Source organism: Rhinolophus sinicus, chromosome 6 (assembly GCF_057876585.1).
Source record: "Rhinolophus sinicus isolate RSI-liver-muscle chromosome 6, RSI-T2T, whole genome shotgun sequence".
NCBI classification, from domain to species: Eukaryota; Metazoa; Chordata; class Mammalia; order Chiroptera; family Rhinolophidae; genus Rhinolophus; species Rhinolophus sinicus.
This window is the reverse complement of record NC_142506.1, coordinates 36,698,273-36,718,224: the sequence shown is the minus strand read 5'-3', so window position 1 is coordinate 36,718,224 and position 19,952 is coordinate 36,698,273. Positions and strand designations below refer to the sequence as shown.

At 37.8% G+C, this 19,952-nt stretch overlaps 3 protein-coding genes across 7 annotated transcripts in view; 2 read left to right on the top strand and 1 right to left on the bottom strand.

Annotated features, from left to right (window-relative positions):
- INTS8 (integrator complex subunit 8) overlaps positions 1–2,063 on the top strand; it is a 50,548-nt gene extending 48,485 nt beyond the window's left edge. For both annotated transcript variants that reach the window (XM_019713349.3, XM_074316844.2), the window contains one exon: positions 1,865–2,063. In XM_019713349.3, coding sequence (XP_019568908.2) covers positions 1,865–1,981 — 117 coding nt within the window. In that variant the 3' untranslated portion in view covers positions 1,982–2,063. The remainder of the gene's footprint in view (positions 1–1,864) is intronic.
- CCNE2 (cyclin E2) lies at positions 1,955–15,461 on the bottom strand. 4 transcript variants are annotated; one of them, XM_019713351.3, is made up of 12 exons: positions 15,375–15,461; positions 14,418–14,457; positions 14,224–14,320; positions 14,087–14,143; positions 12,962–13,113; positions 11,963–12,098; positions 9,800–9,946; positions 7,905–8,000; positions 6,588–6,722; positions 4,518–4,629; positions 3,888–4,045; positions 1,955–3,486 (listed from the first exon to the last, which is right to left on the bottom strand). In XM_019713351.3, the coding sequence occupies exons 2-12, from the start codon at positions 14,429–14,431 to the stop codon at positions 3,373–3,375; spliced, it is 1,218 nt and encodes a 405-aa protein (XP_019568910.2). In that variant the 5' UTR covers positions 14,432–14,457; positions 15,375–15,461; the 3' UTR covers positions 1,955–3,372. The 4 variants fall into 4 exon arrangements, with proteins under 4 accessions (XP_019568910.2, XP_019568914.2, XP_019568912.2 ...); XM_019713355.3 differs by having other exon boundaries at positions 3,233–3,486; positions 14,224–14,317; positions 15,375–15,448; XM_019713353.3 differs by lacking the exon at positions 15,375–15,461 and adding an exon at positions 14,762–14,898 and having other exon boundaries at positions 3,233–3,486.
- Positions 15,462–15,734: 273 nt separating this feature from the next.
- Positions 15,735–16,715, top strand: LOC141567806 (uncharacterized). The gene is made up of 3 exons (XM_074316322.2): positions 15,735–15,802; positions 15,888–16,176; positions 16,344–16,715. Exons 1-3 carry the CDS (start codon positions 15,735–15,737, stop codon positions 16,602–16,604), a joined length of 618 nt encoding a protein of 205 aa, XP_074172423.1. The 3' UTR covers positions 16,605–16,715.
- The last annotated feature ends 3,237 nt before the right edge of the window (positions 16,716–19,952 follow it).

Here is a 19,952-nt window from a genome sequence, read left to right as displayed (position 1 = left end):
TTAGGTAGGTCTGTTAACAAACCAGATTTGGGAACCCCAGCTATTTATGATTGACTGTCAGAACTACTGTTTGATCAATATTTTCAGTTATCTTTGCGTTTTTGTCCTTCACTTCACCTAGAAAAGTCCTAACTGTGAATGAGTTCAAAAATCTTTTTTGATCTGAGGCAGTGAGTCCTGATCGGAAAAGGCCTACAACTATATAAACTGGTACCATCACCAAACCATGATTCCCAACTGTAGCTGACCCCTCATCTTTTGTTTTACCTACCAGTAGGTAAAATGTTCTTTTCAGGGGCTATTTGTAGACTTTCCTCCTGTTAAGCCCATCCTTTCTCCCATTTCCATTTTCAGTAACTTCCTTGCCTCTGTTTGGAATAGATCAGAAAAGACTGACCAGCTCCTATCCTAATAGAAGTTACAGTCTTGGGAATTGTGGCCCTGTGAGTGCCGGCTTCAAATTCCTGTTTCAAGTCCTGCTTTCTGCCTTTAAAATAACCCTCAATTTTACTCATCATTAAGCTCACTCTTTTAGTCAGTAAAAGGTCATGCTGCTCCTTGATGAAGGCAGGTTCTTACTTTTGATTGTTCCTTTAGTGACCTTTTAATTAGTTATCTCATCTCCTATATTGTCAGCTTCTCCCATAGCCTATTAACTTTTTCATCCTAAATAAAAACTGTTCTTGACTGTGCCTCCTCCTCCTTCATCCCTTCTCTGCTTAGTGTGTCGAAGCTCTTCAAGTGCAATTTGACTTCTGCCATCACCACTCTTAACTTTTCTTCCGGGTCACCAAATGCCAAAGCCATTGGATACTTTTTAATCCTTCTTTTATTGTTTACATCTCCTCCCTTCTTGAAATTTTTTATTCCTTTCTCTTCCCCAACATCACTTTTTTCCTTTTTCATGACTGTTCTGCCTTTTCTTCTTTGCGGATAGCTCCCTGTGTACCCCTTACTTGGTTTTCCCAAGTCCTTAGGTTATTTTCTGATTGCCTTACCCTTTCCTCATTGACTCATGGTTTTGACTACTACCTGTGTAGGATGTATCATTTCTCTCAAATATCTAGCTTATATTCCAACTTCTGTTGTATATTTAGTACTTTTATAGCTAGTCGTCTTCAGGATATTTTGCTTGGAATAACTTAGTTATACCCCACTACCAGGTTTTCCCACGTTTTCCTTCATACTGAAATAGCATCATTTAGCAATTCTTCCTACTCCCTAAGTGATTTCTGGATAATCTTCTCTCTTCAAGCTACACACCAGAATAGTCTAAGTTCTCATTTAAAAAAAAAACAAAAACCTAGAGGTAGATTACCTTTTAATCTAAAGGTAATTCTAAAATATGCTGTCACGAAACACTCCGTGGAAGAATACTATGGATTTTTAGTAGTCTGAGATACTTCTTTGCAATCATGAAAGAAGTGAGTCACTAAATGATAAAGTACTGGGCAACTAGCTGTTTTTGCATATTAAATAGTGAAGCCCTGAAACATGAATTCAGATTTTTTTCAAACTATTTTTATAGAAGCCTTAACTATAAAAACATCATGTGTCAAATTACATGTAGTTTATTTACTGATATTTTAGTGAAATAAACTTACATGAAGGTACTTTATGCTACTGACGGTAATTATGTAAGCTGTAGTTCAGCAATTGATCTTTCCCTTAAGAGTGGTTCTAGTCAGTCTTAAGTTAATTTTTTCCATACCTCTTAGCATATGCAATTAGTTTGTTAATCATTAAACTTAATCATTAAACTAACTTCATCATTGTTACCATGTAGGTAGTTTTGTACCATGTATACTAGCAAGACTTTATTTTTGACCAGACCTCTAATAACACCACTTTTCTGTTTTGGAAGATCAAAGCCATCGGCCAGACAGAATTGAACACAAGCAACCCAGAAGAAGTGTTACAGCTAGCAGCGCAGAGAAGGAAAAAAAAGTTTCTCCAAGCAATGGCAAAACTTTATTTTTAAGCAGTTAAAATTTTTCAACTTTTATTTTTTAAACAATGGGCTAAAAATAAGCAGTATTAAAAGATTACGTTTATATAATACATATATACACATTTAGTGGTGTTTTCTTTGCAGACAAAATACTGAAACATTAGTTTAAAAACAAAAACTACGCAGAAGACTTCATATCATAACAATAGCTTAAATTTATAATTTATTCAAAGAAAGAAGAGATTCACATGTCCAGTAACAATAAACTGGCACTCTAGTATAATTTGTTTTCTAATTAAATCCACTGTAAGGCTGAAATTTCATTATTTAAAAACAAATATTTATGTAGAAATTAGTCTGTATTATGTCAAGTTTATTTTGTTTTTTTAATAAATAGATTTCTGGGAGTCAGTATACATTTAATACTTTTCCGCCTTAAGAAAATAGTTTAGGTCAAGTGTTAAGCTTAATCACTTTGACACTGTCCTTAACTCATGTAGGAATTGAAAAAGGACCTTAACAATTTCGCAAACATAAATAAAGCCCTAGTCACACTAAATTTAAAAAAAAAAAAAAAAAAAAAAAAAAATCTTAGGGATGCCTTACAGTAATAAAGTGACTTTTTCATATAAATAGTTTGAAAGAGTACTTAAGTTTTGCACCCAAATTGTGATGTACAAAAAAGTTACTGTAAAGCAACCTATATGTCAAAGCCCCAAGTAGGAGCCACAGCATTTATTTGGTTTATAATTTCTTTGGTATTCCCACTGTTTAGAGCATAGTTTAACACCATGTTCATCTAAGCCTTACTGATTAAAAATGTTATGGTAAGGCAAATAAACTAATTAAAAAAACATTAAAGTTCACCATTTGTAAAAATTCAAGTTTTATAATAGCTTTTTACAGCAGCTGTTGATAAATTAGTCACCTTATTACAAAACTAAATCTTTGTAAACAAGTTTAAATTTTATGTTCAAAAACCAAATTGCACTAGTCAAGAGTATATGAATTTTGAGAATCTAAAAACTAGATTCAAAGCACTCTGATAATGTACCCTTTAAAGTAGCACTTATCTAGTCCAAAACTTCAATGATAAAATTCCTAGTTTATCAAGATAAACATAGTAACACTAGATCAAAAAATTTTTATGGCGTAAATCATGGCTGGCTTCTATCCATTCACCTGGGGAATGCATCTTTGTAAACAAACCCTGTTGTTTCTTTAAATAGCTAACAGGAATGAAATTAATTTATTCCTTAGTGCCAATTTTAAGTGGTTTTTTTAAGTCAAAAAATGGCAGTGAAATTTCTGAATTGGTTATGACAGTCACAGCACTATTTTCCTGTAAAACTTGTAATAGTTCAGTTCTATGAAATTCTACTTAATACTTGGTCAATTGCAACTTGTTTGCCTAGTTAACGTTAGTGTTTTCCTGGTGGTTTTTCAGTGCTGTTCGGTGGTGTCATAATGCCTCCATTGCACACTGGTGACAACTGTTCCCCCTTCCTGAAGGTGTTCACATAATTTACTTCATCCTGTACATAGGAAGAAATAATGCAGCGATTAACAGCTAAATACAAAGCATTGATATAGTAAAATAAAGTCAAAACAGACTTTTGGGTACTAATTCAAGGCTACTTAGGCCTAATATAAGTCTCTTTTATGTCATTGTAACTGACCAATCATATTCAAGAGGTTCAGCAATTGGAACTGCTATAACTAGATTTTAAAACTTGGACAACTTGAGAAATTTCACAAATCTTGCTTTGACTTCAAAGTTATTTTATTAACTTTTTTGCATTCTGAAATCATTGTGCCCATTAGAAATTTTCTGTCTCCTTAGAGTCTTATATAACTGCCCGAAGTATTCTATAGCATCATTTTGTCAGTTTCAGTGACTTACTACACAGTAAGACCCAAAACTCAAGAAACATACCAGCATAGCCAGATAATTTGTATGTGTCTGGATATTGTGTCTGTCCTCCATAGAAATTTTCTTAAAAATCTTCAGCTTCACTGGAGTAGTACTTTTTACTACACTGACAAAAGGCACCATCCAGTCTACACATTCAGAAATGTTCTCCCATTCCAAACCTAGACAGAAAAGTTTGCAAATGTGAAGGTTACATCAGAAGCTGTCTAACACATGCCTAATGTATTTGTTCCTGCTTCCAAATTTAAGGTTATTTTAAAACTCATTTATAAAAAGAAAAAATCACTCTCAAACTATATTTATAATGTGACTGTTTTGAGGGAGAAAAACAGTTTCTTAACCAGTACCTTCTACATACGAAACTAAAATTGTCAAAATCCAAAGAACTGAAAGCAGAGCTGTAATCCTGTTGACTAACTTGGTGTGGATTTAAATTCCATTTGACCTCACTTTTTGTTTGTGGATCTACACTGAGGATTAGAAAGTACATCTAACAGAAAGGAAGGTAATCACTAAACTGCTAAATTTTTTTCCATTAAAATTTTAAATTCCTGTTTAGCAGGATGCAAAAGTTCATAAATTTAAGTTTCTTTAAAGGTTGTGAGCAGGTAAGAAGTTGAAAGAATGTCTTACCTGAAGCTTTCTTAACAACTTCAATAGAGGTAAAATGGCACAAGGCAGCAGCAGCCAGTATTCTGTACTGGAACTCTAATGAATCAATGGCCAGAATACACAGATCTAAAAGCTAATAAAGGAGAAAGCAAAAGTACAAGTATTCAGGAGAAGGGTAACTACTACATGTCGCTACTAAATATCAGTCAACTAACATTTTATGGTGTTCTTGATACATATGGACCAGATGCTAAGAATTGCTAAAAACTAAAGGGATTCAAAGATAAATAAGCCACCACCCTGAAGGAAGTTGAGTCTTAGGATTATAGGTCAAAAGTGAATAGACAGGATTGTTAAATGCAGTGTAATGTACGAGTAGGAAGGGCACTAATCCAAAGTAGGGAAAACGGAAGAATGCTGCTGCTTAAATGAATCTTAAAGACAAGGTAGCCAGGAAGATTGGGAGGTATATAGATTGTGCCAGGTATAGGAAATAACATTCACAAAAGCAAGTGAGAAAGTATTACTTTACCTTAGAACTCAAGTAGTTCAGAACACCTATAGTAAAAAAATACGAAGCAAGGAGTACCTTCATTCTTTACTTTTAAAAAAGGGTAGCTGGAGAGGCACAGCCTAGATTGGATCATAAAGGGTCTTTAAGAAGTTGAGAGTTCTGACTGATTATTGAAATTACTGGAAAATTTTAAATCAGGAAAGTTACATTATAAGAACCATCCATTAGACTATGGTGAAGCAGACACACAAAAAGGGGACATGTTTCTAAACAATGAGGTTAGTTAAGAGGCAGCATAATCCAGGCAATGAGAGAGCTGAACAAGGCGCAGTGGAATGGTGTACCATGTTTTCCAGAAAATAAGACCTAGCTAGACGGACAATCAGCTCTAATGAATCTTTTGGAGCAAAAACTAATATAAGACCCGGTCTTATTTTACTATAAGACCCGGTCTTAAATGATAGTAAAATAAAACTGGGTCTTATATTAATTTTTGCTCCAAAAGACGTAGAGTTGATTGTCTGGCTAGGTCTTATTTTCGGGGAAACACGGTAAAAGGGCTAGACTTCAAAGGCCTGAGCGGGTATCTGTCTAGTGGAATAAAATTTAAATTATGTTTGCCCCCGTTGGTCCTGAAGGTAGAAAAATGAGTAGAAGGGTTGAAAATGAATTATTACACCTCTAGAAACTGCCTACATTGTTTATCAACTTATCAAAGACTTGCCCTCTGTCAAAAGGGTATACGAGATAGCTGCTTATGACAACTTGGGATGCTGGGAATTCTGACAAAAAATATTAATAAGCATTAAAAAGTTTTGCAGAATGAAACAATTCCAATGTATTTACTGGTTATTTAGTTTTAGTGTTCATAATATGTTTACTAAATTTAAAACAAGTTAAATTTCAACCTAAGTTACTTAAAACTCATCCTTCAATTCCTACCATAATTCCTTCAATTCCATAGTAAGATTTTAACATCCTACACAGAATAAGAATGTAGATTTTCTTCACTTATATATGGCAGTTAACAGCAGCCTTAAGATACTATGAGAAGTAGACAGACACGAGTGGTACCTTCTTTGTTTAATTACTTTGTTAGCATAGCTATTAGATGCTGGTCTAGGAAAACTTGGTTTGAACTTAAATTTTTTTAAAAATGTAACTGATGTGATTTTAATTCTAATAAGTAAAATAGGTACCCTGTGTATTCAAATATTAAGAGTATGATAATCATGCAGAATAATTTCATCTTTATAAAGCTGGGAGATAATTGGCTTATAAATACTTTCCCCCATTTTATATGAAAAAGAAGTATTTAATTATTTTGGACTCCTAAAGAATGAAAAGTACTCAATTTATTTAAATTCATAGTTTAAAAACTTGTTTTCTAGAACTATTAAGCAACGTAAATATTGGGGACAGAATTTTATGCACCAGAAATTTTGTTCTAGTCAAAGTCTGAATTTAATTAAATATGCTTTAGTTTTGTTGTATAGCCTATTTAAGACTATAAATACACTCAACAAAACCTGTAATTAACAATAACATTAGCATATATTCAATAATAATGTCAATACCTGAGCTATCTGAATGAACTTTTCCTGAGAATACTGAGGTAGAAGAACTTTAGGAGCATCTTTAAGAGCATCAACTTGGAGGAAGAGATTTAGCCAGGAGATGATTGTTACAGGACAAAGTTCCCATTTTAAAGCCTGTTAATGAAATTAAAATGCCGGTTAATAAATGTAGGTATATACATACCACATTATACAGCTACATTTTAAACTAGTCATTTAAGAAATGTTTTCTGCTTTTAGGCTTTTTTCTTAGGTGTTTTATTATTCTGACCTCTTTTATTTTTATTAAAGATATTTTTAGATACATCACAATCTAAAGCTGCTTGTGTTTTACAGTCTATTATTGATATAGATCCCTTTATTATTCTCTAGTTGTCTTTATTTACAAAGTTCATTGAGCCTATTCATTCCTACTTTTTACATTTCTTACAGCCCCTGGTCTTCCAAATCTTAAGCTTTTTTCTGTGATCTCCAATGACTTCTAGTCAAAAATGTAAAAGTTAAAAACAAAACAAAAAACAAATTCTAATTTGTATCTTTCCCTCCATGAAGCCATGAGACTACCATTTATAAGATGTATAAAATAATTAGGAGAGAAGAGAGTCTTAATGCCTGTAGAGCTGCCCAGAGAATTCAATCTTCCCTTTACATAAAAGTCTGAATCTGGATAATTTTAATAGAACAATATCAACATGCCAACAAGATCCCATTGTAAGAGTTACGTGAACGTTACAGTTTGTAAATATAACATGTAAATTATAAATTTATAACGTATATCAATTTCTAAATGAAAGTCATACTGATTAGGTTTTCTTGTATGCCCTATTTATAAACCTATGATATCCAAATTTAATAACATACTTTCTAGTAGCTTATATTCACTTTTTAACTGAAGGCCTTATTAAACATCTTTATTCTTCTCCACCCTTCTATTCAGAGCTCTTTCTCTGCATATAGAAAAAATTTAAAAAGCAGTGAAATCTCATTATCTGCTGGAAGAAGGGGAAAATAAGATTTGAGAATCATTGTTGGAATTAAATAAACATGCTATGCTAACTACTACCTATATGTTTTGAAAGTGTTAATCCTAATCACTTTTAAATTAATAAAGTGGTATATTCTCAATATAGGAAACTTGAAAGATACAGAAAAATAGTTTACATGTTAAGTAAATTCTCCCATCCATACCATGGCAATATTTTGCATTAGCCTCTTAGCCTGGATCCTAATACTAAAACCTCAGTTTTACTTAATTGTAGTCTGAGACTGAGTAATAATTACTGAGTCATTAAATTGTAACTAGAAATAATATATTACCTTTAATATAATGAGTTCCATCCTTAAGATGTCCTCTTCACTGCAAGCACCATCAGTGACATAAGCAAACTCTTGGAGCTTAGGAGCATAGATTTCCTTTAAAATGGATTTTTAAAATTAATGTTAAGCACAGTTGAAATTGAGATTAAAACAAAGAATGATATACAAACCACACACAGTCTTCACTTTTAAGGACAGCTTAACAAAGTGATTATAAATCTTAGTAAAATAATTCCACAGTAGCCAAAGCAAAACATTACATTTAAAGATATTTTTCATATCTAGGCCTAAATTAGTCAACTAGGTCGAGACTTATTTTCATAGAATTGATTTTGAATTTTAGTAATAAACGAGTATTTTAACTAGTCATTTCAGTTAAAACACAAAAAGTCAAACTTGTTTTAAGATTACCTAGTATATTGGTCAGACTAGAATGACACTCAACAAATTAAGTTCTAGAAACTGAAAACATTTCCTTTACCCTAACACAAAAGTATGGTTAATCACAAAATACTTTGTGCAGTTTGGCTGATGAAAGGTCTGCCTTAACCGTCCAGAGAACAACTATAATGATCAAAGGAGAAGAGGTGCCTGCCACAGATGGGAACAGGCTAAAGATCAAGATTTCAGTCTAAAAAGAGATCTGAAACAGTATGATTTCAGGTAAGGATAGACCGAATACAAATGTATTCACCAAATTTGGCAGAATTTGGGGATAGCCCTTAAAGCTGAAAAGAAATCTGGAAGAAAAATACACTTAAGGAAATTAATGCATGGTTCACAGTCCCTCTCCTACACTCAAAACAATACAGACTTCAAAAATTTCAGATGAAGTTTCTAATGAAATAATGCATTGTTTAAGTAGATCGAGACTATGTGAAGGAAAATCTCAGGCAGGAAAGGAGATGCCTTCTATCCTGGCACCATCATCAGATACAGAAATACAGGTAACCCCCATATAACACAGTTGTTAGTTTCCTAAAAAATGCCATTATGTGAATCCGTGTTATACGAAACAAAGAACTAGTACGAAAAGGGGTTAGGTTCCAAGAATTAAAAAAACATACTATTTTTATAATTAAGAGAAATATCTTTATTAAAGCAATTTTCACCAAAAGTGTAACATTAATATGTATTAATATTTTCTTCGTCATCACTAAGCACCATTATCCGAGGGCGTTTTCTTTTTGACAAGATACCTTCGTCTTCTGAACCTAATACTCCACAAACAAAATGAATTTAAAATTCTAATAAATTAAAATTCTGCAATCAAATTGATACGACAGCCACACTCGAATGAAAAATTTCAAATGCGATATCTTTTGCTTTTAAAAGTTCTTATGTTCCATGTTGTTCGGGGATTTCTCTAATTCTCAAACCATATTAAAGTGAAACCGTGTTCTAGGATGCCATGTTATACGAGGGTTTTCCCCAATTCTCGAACCGTGTTAGAGTGAAACCGTGTTATAGAAGTGCCATGGTATACGGCAGTTACCTGTATTAGGCTGGATATAGACCATTATTCTAACGCAGTAAAGCATTTATTTAATTTGACTGATTAGTTTTCAAAGACCATTCTATGAATCCAGGTGCCATAAGTATGTGTATAGGGACAGCAATGGGATAATTTGTTTGGCAGAATGAGCCATGGAACATTTCACCTAGATACAAATTCCAGAATGTAAACCTGAGACTTATAATAGACTTAGATACTAAAAGGGAACTATGATATTTACCCTTGCATCCAAATCATAATGTTCAGAAAATGTACTGAAAAAAACCACTCATCTTTCCTAAGCAGTTAATATTAAAGTAGTAATATTTTCTGGAATTAAAGTGTTGATTTAAAAAGTGTTTGAGGTAAATATGTCTCTGGATAAACTTTGAGAACTTACCTCAAGTTTAGAAGCAATGAATAATGAGGTAATTCCAATGAGTTGAAGCATATTTTTATTTATATCCTTTTGTGTCAACATAAATCTATCAAAAAAGTCTTGGGCAAGATAAAATGTTTCCCTATGAAGTGTGTATACTTCACATACCTAGAGAAGAATCCAAAGATTTAAATATTATTCCATGAATATTTCCAAATTAGAAAGTTATCTCTTAGCATACTAGACGTTAGAATCCTTTTGTAAGCCCAACTTTGCTTTCTAGGATACCACAGCTAAGATTAGGATGTGGGGAATACATACACAAATATAGGATAAACAAATCTATTGCTGTCCTCACTTAAGTCTTATTTTATAGCTTTTTCCTACATGGATTTGATGTATTTATTCCCATATACATTTACACTTTTACTATGAATAAGAACTTTCTTCTACTAATTTCCTAATTGTATATTGCTGATAAATGGGTACATTTTCATGCCAGTTTATATTCTTACTAATTTGAATAGTATCAGTTGATTCTCTTCATCATTTTCGGTAGACATTTAACTAAAAAAATGTCAATGGTGTTCCTTTCAATGTTTTTACCTCATTAATTTTTCATGTTTTACTGCATTGGCTAAGATTATAGAAGAAAACTGAATAATGTTGGCGATAGACAAAATATCACATCTCTTGTTTCTGATTATAATGGGAATTCCACTAATGTTTCACTATTATTAATAATAAATAGTATCTGTCATTTCCACACTGATTATAGGAAAAGTTTTTAATTCCCAAAATAACTCCATGAAGTGTAGGGGCCATTATCCCCATTTTGAAGATAAGGAAACAGGGATAGAGATACATGCATTTCTAATAAACAATCTGTTAAGGAAATCTCCTACTCCTAGTTTACTAGATACTTTAAAATCATGAATAGATATTGAATTTCAAAAAATACCTTTTACACTATTGAGAACTCATGATTTTTATCTTTTAAACTGTTAAGGTAATAAACAGATTTTCAAATGTTGAACCATTTTTGCATTCCTAGACTGAAAGTATATACTAAGACAAAGTAGAGTTTAACACTGTTGGATTTATTATATTCTATAAGGTTTTGCATATATAATCATATATTTAAGGGAAAACAGGAATAAATTTGACAAATAACCACTGGGTAAAAATCTAATGTAAACAGAAAAATAAAATCAACATAATTGTGCTTAAGTTGCTTCCCAGACCACTAGACACTTAGGTCAAAACCCAACTACCTTCTTATACCCACATGATTGAAATATAATCTTCCTTTCTAATCAGAATAAGAAATTAAGATGACCTAACTCAAAAGGACATTTTGTAGTCTTAAAAACTTTTCTGAATAGCTTCTGAGATCTACTCTGCCATGTGTTACTCCACCAAAAAGTCTAGTCTTTCTCCTTTAGAATACATCATCTCTATCTATCTTAGAGATAGGGAAACTACAAAGCAAATATTCAAGGGTTAGAGAAAAATCAGTTTGTCATCAACACAAGTGATCATTTCCTCAATAATTCTAGAGACTTTTAGAATTAAAATCCAGAGAAAGGGAATGGGCCTAAACAAAGGAGAAAGTTCTGGCACACATCTTTAGGGACCGCAGGGTTGATATTATTCCCTTCGATTAGTGATACAGTGTATTTCTGAAAGGAATAGGGGTATATAATAAGGGGAAGCCACATGGAGCCTAGAGGGCTTAATATTCAAAGCCTCCTTACTGTTTCGGACATAGAAGTCAGGATTCCACATTATAATTTGATTTTGGTGATGCAGAAAAGGACTTCTGAAGGCCATGAAGCATAGTCCTGGTTCTTCACTTTGCATAGCACAAATTCAAAATCTTGTGAATTATATATTCTGTTCATCTTGACTATTCTCAGCACCTAGAATGGTGCCTGGTACACAGCAATACCCAAATACCAAGAATTCTAAATTGAGTTTGGATTTTATGGGACGTAATGGCTGTGTCCTGATTTTACTCTTATAAATTAGACAGTTATTTCCCATTTTGGTATCAACCAAAGTACTCCCAAAAAGATGGCTTCTGGCAATGGATAGTATACCAGAAAGGCACATTGAAAACACATTTATGTCTAAATATTTTCCATCATACAGAGACAGGAAATTTGTATTGCTGCAACATACCTCTAAAAGCCAGTCTAGAAGTATTGACCTCATCTGTGGTTCCAAGTCAGAATGCAAAACTTCAAAATGTTTGTCATGAATATATCGGGTCTCTTTCTTTAACATGTTTAGCCAGACATCCTTTGAACATCCCCAGCTATGGAAAGGGGGTAAAAAGAAATAATTTGTGTGATCTACACAATACACAAGTTATCTGTTTTGCATAGAAAAGAACTCTAAGACTTTGAAATCCAACTTTCAATTAGAACTTAGAAGGAGAAGCTCTTAAACTAAATTAGGAAAAAATTGCTACCTTAACTTTTAGAAACCATTTCTTTAGCATGAAAAAGTAGAAGCCTGAAATTTATACTTGGACTACGATAATCTAAATTGAGATTTCAAGAGTGGTTTCGAGTCCCCATTTATTTATAATTTAATAAAAATTCCTGTTTAAGATAACCGTGTTTTCTCAAGAGCAATACTGAAAAATGGTAAGTATTTAAAACATGATGCCAGTCGAGACAAATCTCAATCATCTCCAAATAGGTCGGTCATCAATAGTAGTCACCTACAATGTGGGTAAGGTAGGAGAGTGGGGGGAAGGGGAAGATTGGCGAGTTTAAATGTCCATTAATTTGCTTGTTAAAGCCAAATATAAATTACTACACTGGACGTTTTATATAAGCTGCATCTCTTAGTCATAGTCATTAACTAGAAAAAAGAGGTATAAACCATACTAAGCAAATGAAAATGCTGTTTGAACGTGTTAAAATCTTCCATCTTCAGATAAGGCCTATAGCAAGCAATGAAAATAACTTTATAGAAAGCAATGTTTTAAATTTCCATATCATTTGTAAATAGCACTACTCAGATAATATATGCTTAAATATTAGTAAAGAAAGCAATTTTTATAAATTTGTCTATCTCACAAGGAAGGCAAAAAAATAACTCCAAGTAGTGTCACATATGAAATCAGTACAATTTTAATCTTTGACATTAAATTACTGAAATTTTTCTTACCTTAAATCAGGCAAAGGTGAAGGATTAATAAAAAGATTTTTAAATCTGTAATTTGTAAATCTGGAGAAGTCACTTGTTCCTATTTCTTTGTGGGGTGTTTCAATGATAATGCAAGGACTGATGCCCCCAGATAATACAGGTGGCCAACAATTCTGTCATTTAAAAAATAAAAAGAACATATATTAGTGCAATAGACAACCAGCTTTTGTCTTGGATCTTTCATAAATGGAAGCTAATATTTCTAAACAGTCTATAATTTTTCCCAAACACCATCGTTAGCTAACATTGCTGACAATCTAGTTTAAGTTAACATTTTTATTTTATAAATAAGCCATATAGCTCATATCAATCTTCATAAAAAGTAATAGGATGTTTTAGATAATAAAACATAATTCTGGAACTACAAGACATTAGGTATTGGGGGAGGGGAGGAATAACAAAACGCATCTGCAGTCAGATACTAATCACTTTCAAAATTATAAAATTGAAATTCTCTCTCTGTATTTAGCAAGTAGTAAGAGCACCTGGTTTTATAAGATCTTCTCCTCCCCCCCACCCACCGCCTTAAGCCTGCTCCCATACTTAGATTACTTGCAGGCAATCCCTTAAAGACGGAAGCAAGTGGAATCAATTACTTAAATACGATTAAAGGACCCTTTCCCCAATCAGTGCTGGTTTCAAAGAGAACCACTGTCACTAAAGTGTTTTCTGTACAACACATAGGAAGAATAGGTAGCAAAAGGCTGGGTGCCAGTCTTTCAGTGACTTCACATCCTACTTATGCTCCAAGGAGCAGCTATTAGAACCCTCCACTATAGTCAGAGAGGGAACAAAGAGCAGACCATTGGACAGATTAAGGGGGCCCCGGTGCAGTGGGCAGCTCCAAGAGGGAGGGAATTTACAAAGAGGAACCAGCTGCTTCAAGGCTAACTTACTCTGCAGCTGTATGTAGTAGGATTCAGGCCCATACAAACCACCCAAAGTTAAGCGCCTTCCTGCTGACCTCTAGGGGCATCAAAAGTAAAAGTGTCAGAGGAATCTTACTACTGCAAAGCAATAACAAATTTATTCTTATTCGTTCTGCATTTGTTTTCCCTAAATCCACCCAGCACAGTTCTGCATTACCCTAATCTCATACTGATGTTTCTTGGTGACATTCTCTTCTTTTCTTTTTTTTAAATCCTGGAAAATAGAAAAGACTATTGGTTATACTAAGGACCCCGCAAGGAATTTCCTCTTCTCCTTCTCTCCCCTTAACTCACCTGGGTTGTTTTGCTCTTCTTAGCCTGAATTATCTGGGCTTCTTGGGGGGACTCCGTCAGGTTGGGCTGGGGGTGCTGCTTAGCTTGTAAACGGCTACTATGATGAATTTTTTAAAAAGCAAGTTTAATTAGTAAGTCGTGCGTCTCAAAGGTAGCAGCTAACTACGAAACATCTCCAAACCAAATAATGTTACCTGCGTCTTGACATTTTCTTCTTTCAGGTATATGAAACCTCTGGAAGGGAAAGAGGAAACCGGAGTCAAATACTTTGTAATCCATATTCTCCAAATGCCAAAATTAGACGCGATTCAGAGGTTACAACTAAGCCCCTCAGGATATGGCCTGAGCTATTCTACCAAGGTGTCTTCGACACTGTATTAGTTCATAGTATTAATTTTGGACACATGCTTGCATTTCCTCAACTTATTGTACAACCGGGACGCCAGTGTCTTCAAATATTTACAAAGCACATCACAGCACCCTGAACGCGCAGGGAGGCAGATCTCCCCCAAATGGGTCTTTGCATCCTCCACCCTACCCTGAGTGAGCTTGGGTAGCGCCCCCACTTTCCCTCTCCCATCCTGGATCAGTCGCGGAGAGAGGAGGTTTGGAGGCGAATGCCGTGGAGAAGCCGGTTCCGCGCCAATTTGGAGAGCGGCGGTGGCGGGGAAGCAGGGGGCGGAGGGAACTGAGACTTGTGTCACGTCCTTCAGTCTCCTTTCCCTCCTTCCCTCCTTTCCCTCCTTTCTTGGAGGGGGATCCATGCTCCAGATAGGGGGTGGCAGTGAAAAAAAGGGAGTTAATGACAGAGGGAAACTGCTGGTTAGGAAACTTTTCTCCCTGTGTAGGGGACCCAGACACCCAACCTCTCTCCTGCGGGATAGCTCCCCAAATGGGGGTGGAAGGGAGAAGCCCCTAGGATGAGGGGCATTTCCGTGGCCTCCCGTTTAGGGGTAGCCTCCATCTCTCGCTGATTTCCCGGCCCCCTGCCAAGGGTCCTGACAGGGACCGAACGCGGGGGACCCAGCCACCCCAACCCCCAGCCACCTAGTTTACAGCCTTCCCACTTTTCCTCCCTCAGGCTCCCGCCCGCGGGATGGATCAGCCCGGCGTGGGGGGCTTTCTTTCCTCCCGCATCCCGCCCTACGTACAGTGTCCTCAGCGCCAGACCCGCTACCGCTCGCACTCAGCTGGCGCCGGCGCCAACCCAATATATAGGCCGGGCCAGTCCCGCCCCGCACGCATGCGCTTCAGACTGACACCTCAGGCCAGCGCACTCCCCTCCCCCGCGCGCCCGCGCGCTCACCCCGCAGGCCCGTGTACCCGCCCTGCCTGTGTCCGCACCAGCCCACCCCTAGGGGCCGTAGGACGCGCTCTCCCAGGCCATTGGTCCGCTGCCACCTGCCCTGCACTTCCCAGTCTATGAAGCCCACCCGCGGGAGGGAGTCTCTCAGAAGCTCCTCCCCCGTGGTGCGGCTCCCTGTCGCTCGGCTTCCGCACCTCCCGCCAATATGTTCGTATCCCCTCCCGCCCTGAACTCCCGGATCCCGAGGATATCAGGCCGTGGCTCAGCCCTGGCGTACGGCCAACTGGAGGTGGCTTGGGCAAGCATAGAGTAGCTAGAAAGTGGCCATCCTGTGGCGCACCCTGGCTGTCCCGCCAAGGCCTCAAGGAACTCGGTTCTTTCCTTCTGGGCGCGGGGACCAGGCGGCCCCGCCCCTGCGGGAGGAGCGCAGCTCCGGCTGGCGAGCTGGCCAATGGGAGGCGAGGACGGCAGCACAACGTGGAGAGGCGGTAGAATGTAAACACAGCCAGGAGCGCTGCGAGCCACGTGTGTCCCCGCGCGTCCCCCATTGGGCTCCTGGGGCCCGGGAGGCCGGCTGTGTCCCCTATCCCAGCGCTGCCATGCTCAGGGATGTCTATCTTTCATTTTGTTCCAGACTGCTGACCGAGGTACGGATCAACCCTATTTTCCCGCTCTCTGCTCACCCTCCCCGTTGGTGGGCCACTCCGCACCTCGCCACCCTGCCCCTGCCGGGCGGCTTTCCACTCTGTACAGGAAACGCTCGCGCTATCCCGCGCCCTCCCTTCTCTCAATCTCTAATTCCCGGGCCCCCAAGGATATAACACCCCTCTGGAGCGGAGCCAGGGATGGCATTCCACGTTCCCCACGAGTGCGGTGCCTCTCCCGGTGCGGGGCCCGGCGGAAAGAACGGCCCCACCACGTGCAGGCTCGGGGGACCAGCCCGCCCCGCCCCGCCGCCGCCAGCAGGCCCAGCGGAGCCCGCGCGAGCGGCCCTCGCGGAAGGCAGCAGCCCGCTTCAGAAAAGGAGGAGGCGGGTCCGACGCATTCTCTTCCCTTTCCCCCTATCGAAATTTAGGAGTCCCCTCGCTGCCTCTATTAACGCCCGCGCTCCAAGACTGGACATCTCCAAGAGGACATATCGATGATACTCCAAGAACAGGTTTTGCGGCTGGAGCAGTGGGGCGAGGGCCTTGTTCTAATGGAACAAAGAGCCCCGGGGTACAGGAGTCTCCTTGAACCCATGCAGCCCCGCCCAAACGCGGGCCAGCCTTGTTTGTCTCTCTGCGCTAGCCCCGAGTGAGCCACGGGAGAGGGCCGGGAGACGGAGCTACTCCCGTTGGCCCGGCGTCGCGGCCGAGACGGGAGCCCTTCCCGAGATGCACCAGGAGGCGGCGGCCAGGACCCATCCATCCGGTGTCCCTTCCCTGCGCCTTTTGTGCTGGTGCAGCCTGTGCAGGCCTCAGAGCCTAGAAATGAGTGCTGTTCGTGTTTTCGGGCCAGAAAAGAGTCGTTTTTCACACTTTTCGCTTCTTACAATAGTCTTGTGACGCCAGCAAAGTAATTGTTTTTCTCCCACAATTACGCATGAGGAAATGTAAGAGTCTTGCCCATAGAATCAGAAGAGACTCAAAATCTTGACAGTCCCAAGAAACTTCATACCATTTGTAATGCTTACGACGGCTCTCTCTTTGGGGGAGGAGTTGCCTCCCTTCAGCAGTCACCTCAAAACGCTGTTACGGTGTAAAACTTAGAGAGCTAACAGCATGATTGTAAGAAAAGAAAAGGGTGGTCTTCTAACAAGCGTGTGTTAGCCAAGCATAAGCAGAACTGGTGACCTGAATGAATGAGTTTGATAATCAAAATATACTGTGTTTCCCCGAAAATAAGAGCTAGCCGGACAATCAGCTCTAATGCGTCTTTTGGAGCAAAAATTAATATAAGACCCGGTCTTATTTTACTATAAGACTGGGTCTTTAACATAATATAATATAATGCAATATAATATAATACCAGGAATAATATAATATCAGGTCTAATATAATACCAAGTCTAATATAATATAATACCAGGTCTTATATTAATTTTTGCGCTAAAAGATGCATTAGAGCTGCTTGTCCAGCTAGGTCTTATTTTGGGAGAAACACGATACTAAACACCAAAATATACTAAAAACATTTGTAGGATTAATCTTGGAGTATTGAATGCCCAGCATTGGGCTAACTAGTAAATTACTTAAAAACAAAACACTAATTAGAAATGTACTTTGGTCAATGCCCTTGACTATGAAGTGAACAGAGTGCAATCACAGTAAAGCAGAAATGAGAAACACTCCCAAGATTGCTTTGTGTGGAAACCAACAGGGTGACTTCTGCCATATTACAAGTATCTGGTCAATGGTCAAGTGGAACTAAACAGAACATGGGCTTACCTGTCAGGTGAACTGAGGTTCCGATCCCGCTCTGCTGCAATTTACCAGATCCCTCTGGGTTTCCTTTAGAAAAGCTGTAACAAGATACTCATTTCAAGGGTTGTTTAAGAGATTACATTTGACAATGTATATACAGACCCTTTCTTAGTTGTGTACCTGTTACAGAGCACAGGTGCTCAGTGGTAGCTCTTCGCTCTCCTGCCCACCTGTTGCTAGTTTATACCATAGAAATTAAGAAGTAATTTTAAGGATCCTGAATGAAACAGAGTTCATTTATGAAATTGCTGCTTCCCAGAATTTTGTTCATGTAGTCATCCTTTTGGGTACCTATTTTAGGCATTGAATATATCTTTGTTTCATATTTTTTTATGTTCATTTTCAGCTCTCTTTTCCCCACTTATCCCAGTTTTAAAATTCACTTACTTTGAAATGGGTGAAATTCCTTTTTACTTGTAATAATTTTAGAAATTTTGGCATTTTCTACAGTATATTTTCCCCACATGCATGCAAAGTTAAAATACCATGGTATTGGCCTCTACAGTGCTTTCATTTTCAGAAGAAAGGGGGGGGGAACCCCAGATTCTTAGTTTTACCCTGTCTTTTTACTGCTGCAGGATCCAAACATCACACTTAGAAGTCATGTCTCCTTAAGGTTCCTCTTGGCTGTGACCGTTTCTCAGACTTCCCTTGTTTTTGATGTCCTTGACAGTTTTGCGGAGTCCTGGTCAAGTATTTTGTAGGATGCCCTTCTACTGGAATTTGTCTGATGTTTTTCTCATGGTTAGATTGAGTTTATGGTTTTGAAGGAAGATTACAGAGGTAAAGTGCCATTTCATCACTTCATATCAAGGGTACATACTGTCATTATGGTTTATGACTGTTGATGTTGACCTTGGTCACCTGGTAGTGTTTGTCAGGTTTCTCCTTTGTAAAGTTATTCCTCCCCCTTTTTTCATACTATACTCTTTGAAGGAAGTCACTGTGCTGCCCACACCTGGGGAGTGGGGAGTTATGCTCCTCCTCCTTTAGGGTGAAGTATCTACATAATTTATTTAGAATTTTTCTGCATGGGAGATATTTTTTTCATTTAATTAAACTTGCTTATTATCCATCTTAGTCAAAACACATCTAATTCTTCCAAATTTTAATACTAGATTATCCATTAGATTATTCCTTTTATCGCCTCATCAAAAACATTTTTCAGTAAATTGGCTTTTTTTTTTTCATGGTGAGTGATAGTATTAGGTGCAAAAATAATTGCAGTTTTTGCTATTATTTTTAACCTTTTAAACCGCAATTACTTTTGCACCAACCTAATACAATGACTACTAGTATAGTTTGGAGCTATCATCTTGATTTATGCTAGGGCACCAACGATTTTAAGCACCAGTGCATTTGCATCATCACAGCAACACAGTGAAAAACACAAATAATTTTATTGTGAAAATAGTTTTGACCTTGTGGTCCACGTAAAAAGGTCTTTGGGACCCCCGGAGGTCTAAACTTTGAGAACTACAGATCCAGTTTCCAAACAAGAATACTGGGAGTCATCCCTTTTTTCTGAGTTCCATAATTATAGTTAGCATTTCTGAGTAAAATGTGCTAAGCTCTACTCTAAACTTTTACCTTGTATGAACTCCTGTAAACCTTCACCAACACTATGAGACAGGTGCTATTTACTGTCATCCCCACTTTACAGATGAGGAAGGTGAGGCAAAACATAATTTGCTCAAGACCCATAGTGGAGTCTGACTCTGCCACCCCTGTGCTGTGCTGCCTTCCATTACTACCTTATTTCCAGAAGAATCCTCTTTTTTTCCCCCTCTGCCCTAGTTCAGGAATCCAATCTTTCTTCAATTAGTGCAGTAATCTCCTAACTGGTTTTCCTGACATGTGTTGCCTCTTCTAATCTGCAAGGTATTGCCAAGGTATTGCCAAGGCTCTCTGAAGCACAGATCTGCCACTCTGCCACCACCCTGCTATGGATCACCTTGG

What these genes read in the sequence shown, in the direction of transcription:
- CCNE2 (XM_019713351.3), bottom strand. An exon ending in AGAAGAGCAAAACAACCCAG is followed by an intron (nt 14,144 to 14,223) that starts GTGAGTTAAGGG and finishes TCTATTTTCCAG; the next exon opens with GATTTAAAAAAAAGAAAAGA. An exon ending in TGGAACTCATTATATTAAAG is followed by an intron (nt 6,723 to 7,904) that starts GTAATATATTAT and finishes TTTCATTAACAG; the next exon opens with GCTTTAAAATGGGAACTTTG.
- LOC141567806 (XM_074316322.2), top strand. Translation starts at nt 15,735, where the DNA reads ATGTTCGTATCCCCTCCCGCCCTGAACTCCCGGATCCCGAGGATATCA. An exon ending in GGCCGTGGCTCAGCCCTGGC is followed by an intron (nt 15,803 to 15,887) that starts GTACGGCCAACT and finishes TGTCCCGCCAAG; the next exon opens with GCCTCAAGGAACTCGGTTCT. An exon ending in GTTCCAGACTGCTGACCGAG is followed by an intron (nt 16,177 to 16,343) that starts GTACGGATCAAC and finishes CGGGCCCCCAAG; the next exon opens with GATATAACACCCCTCTGGAG.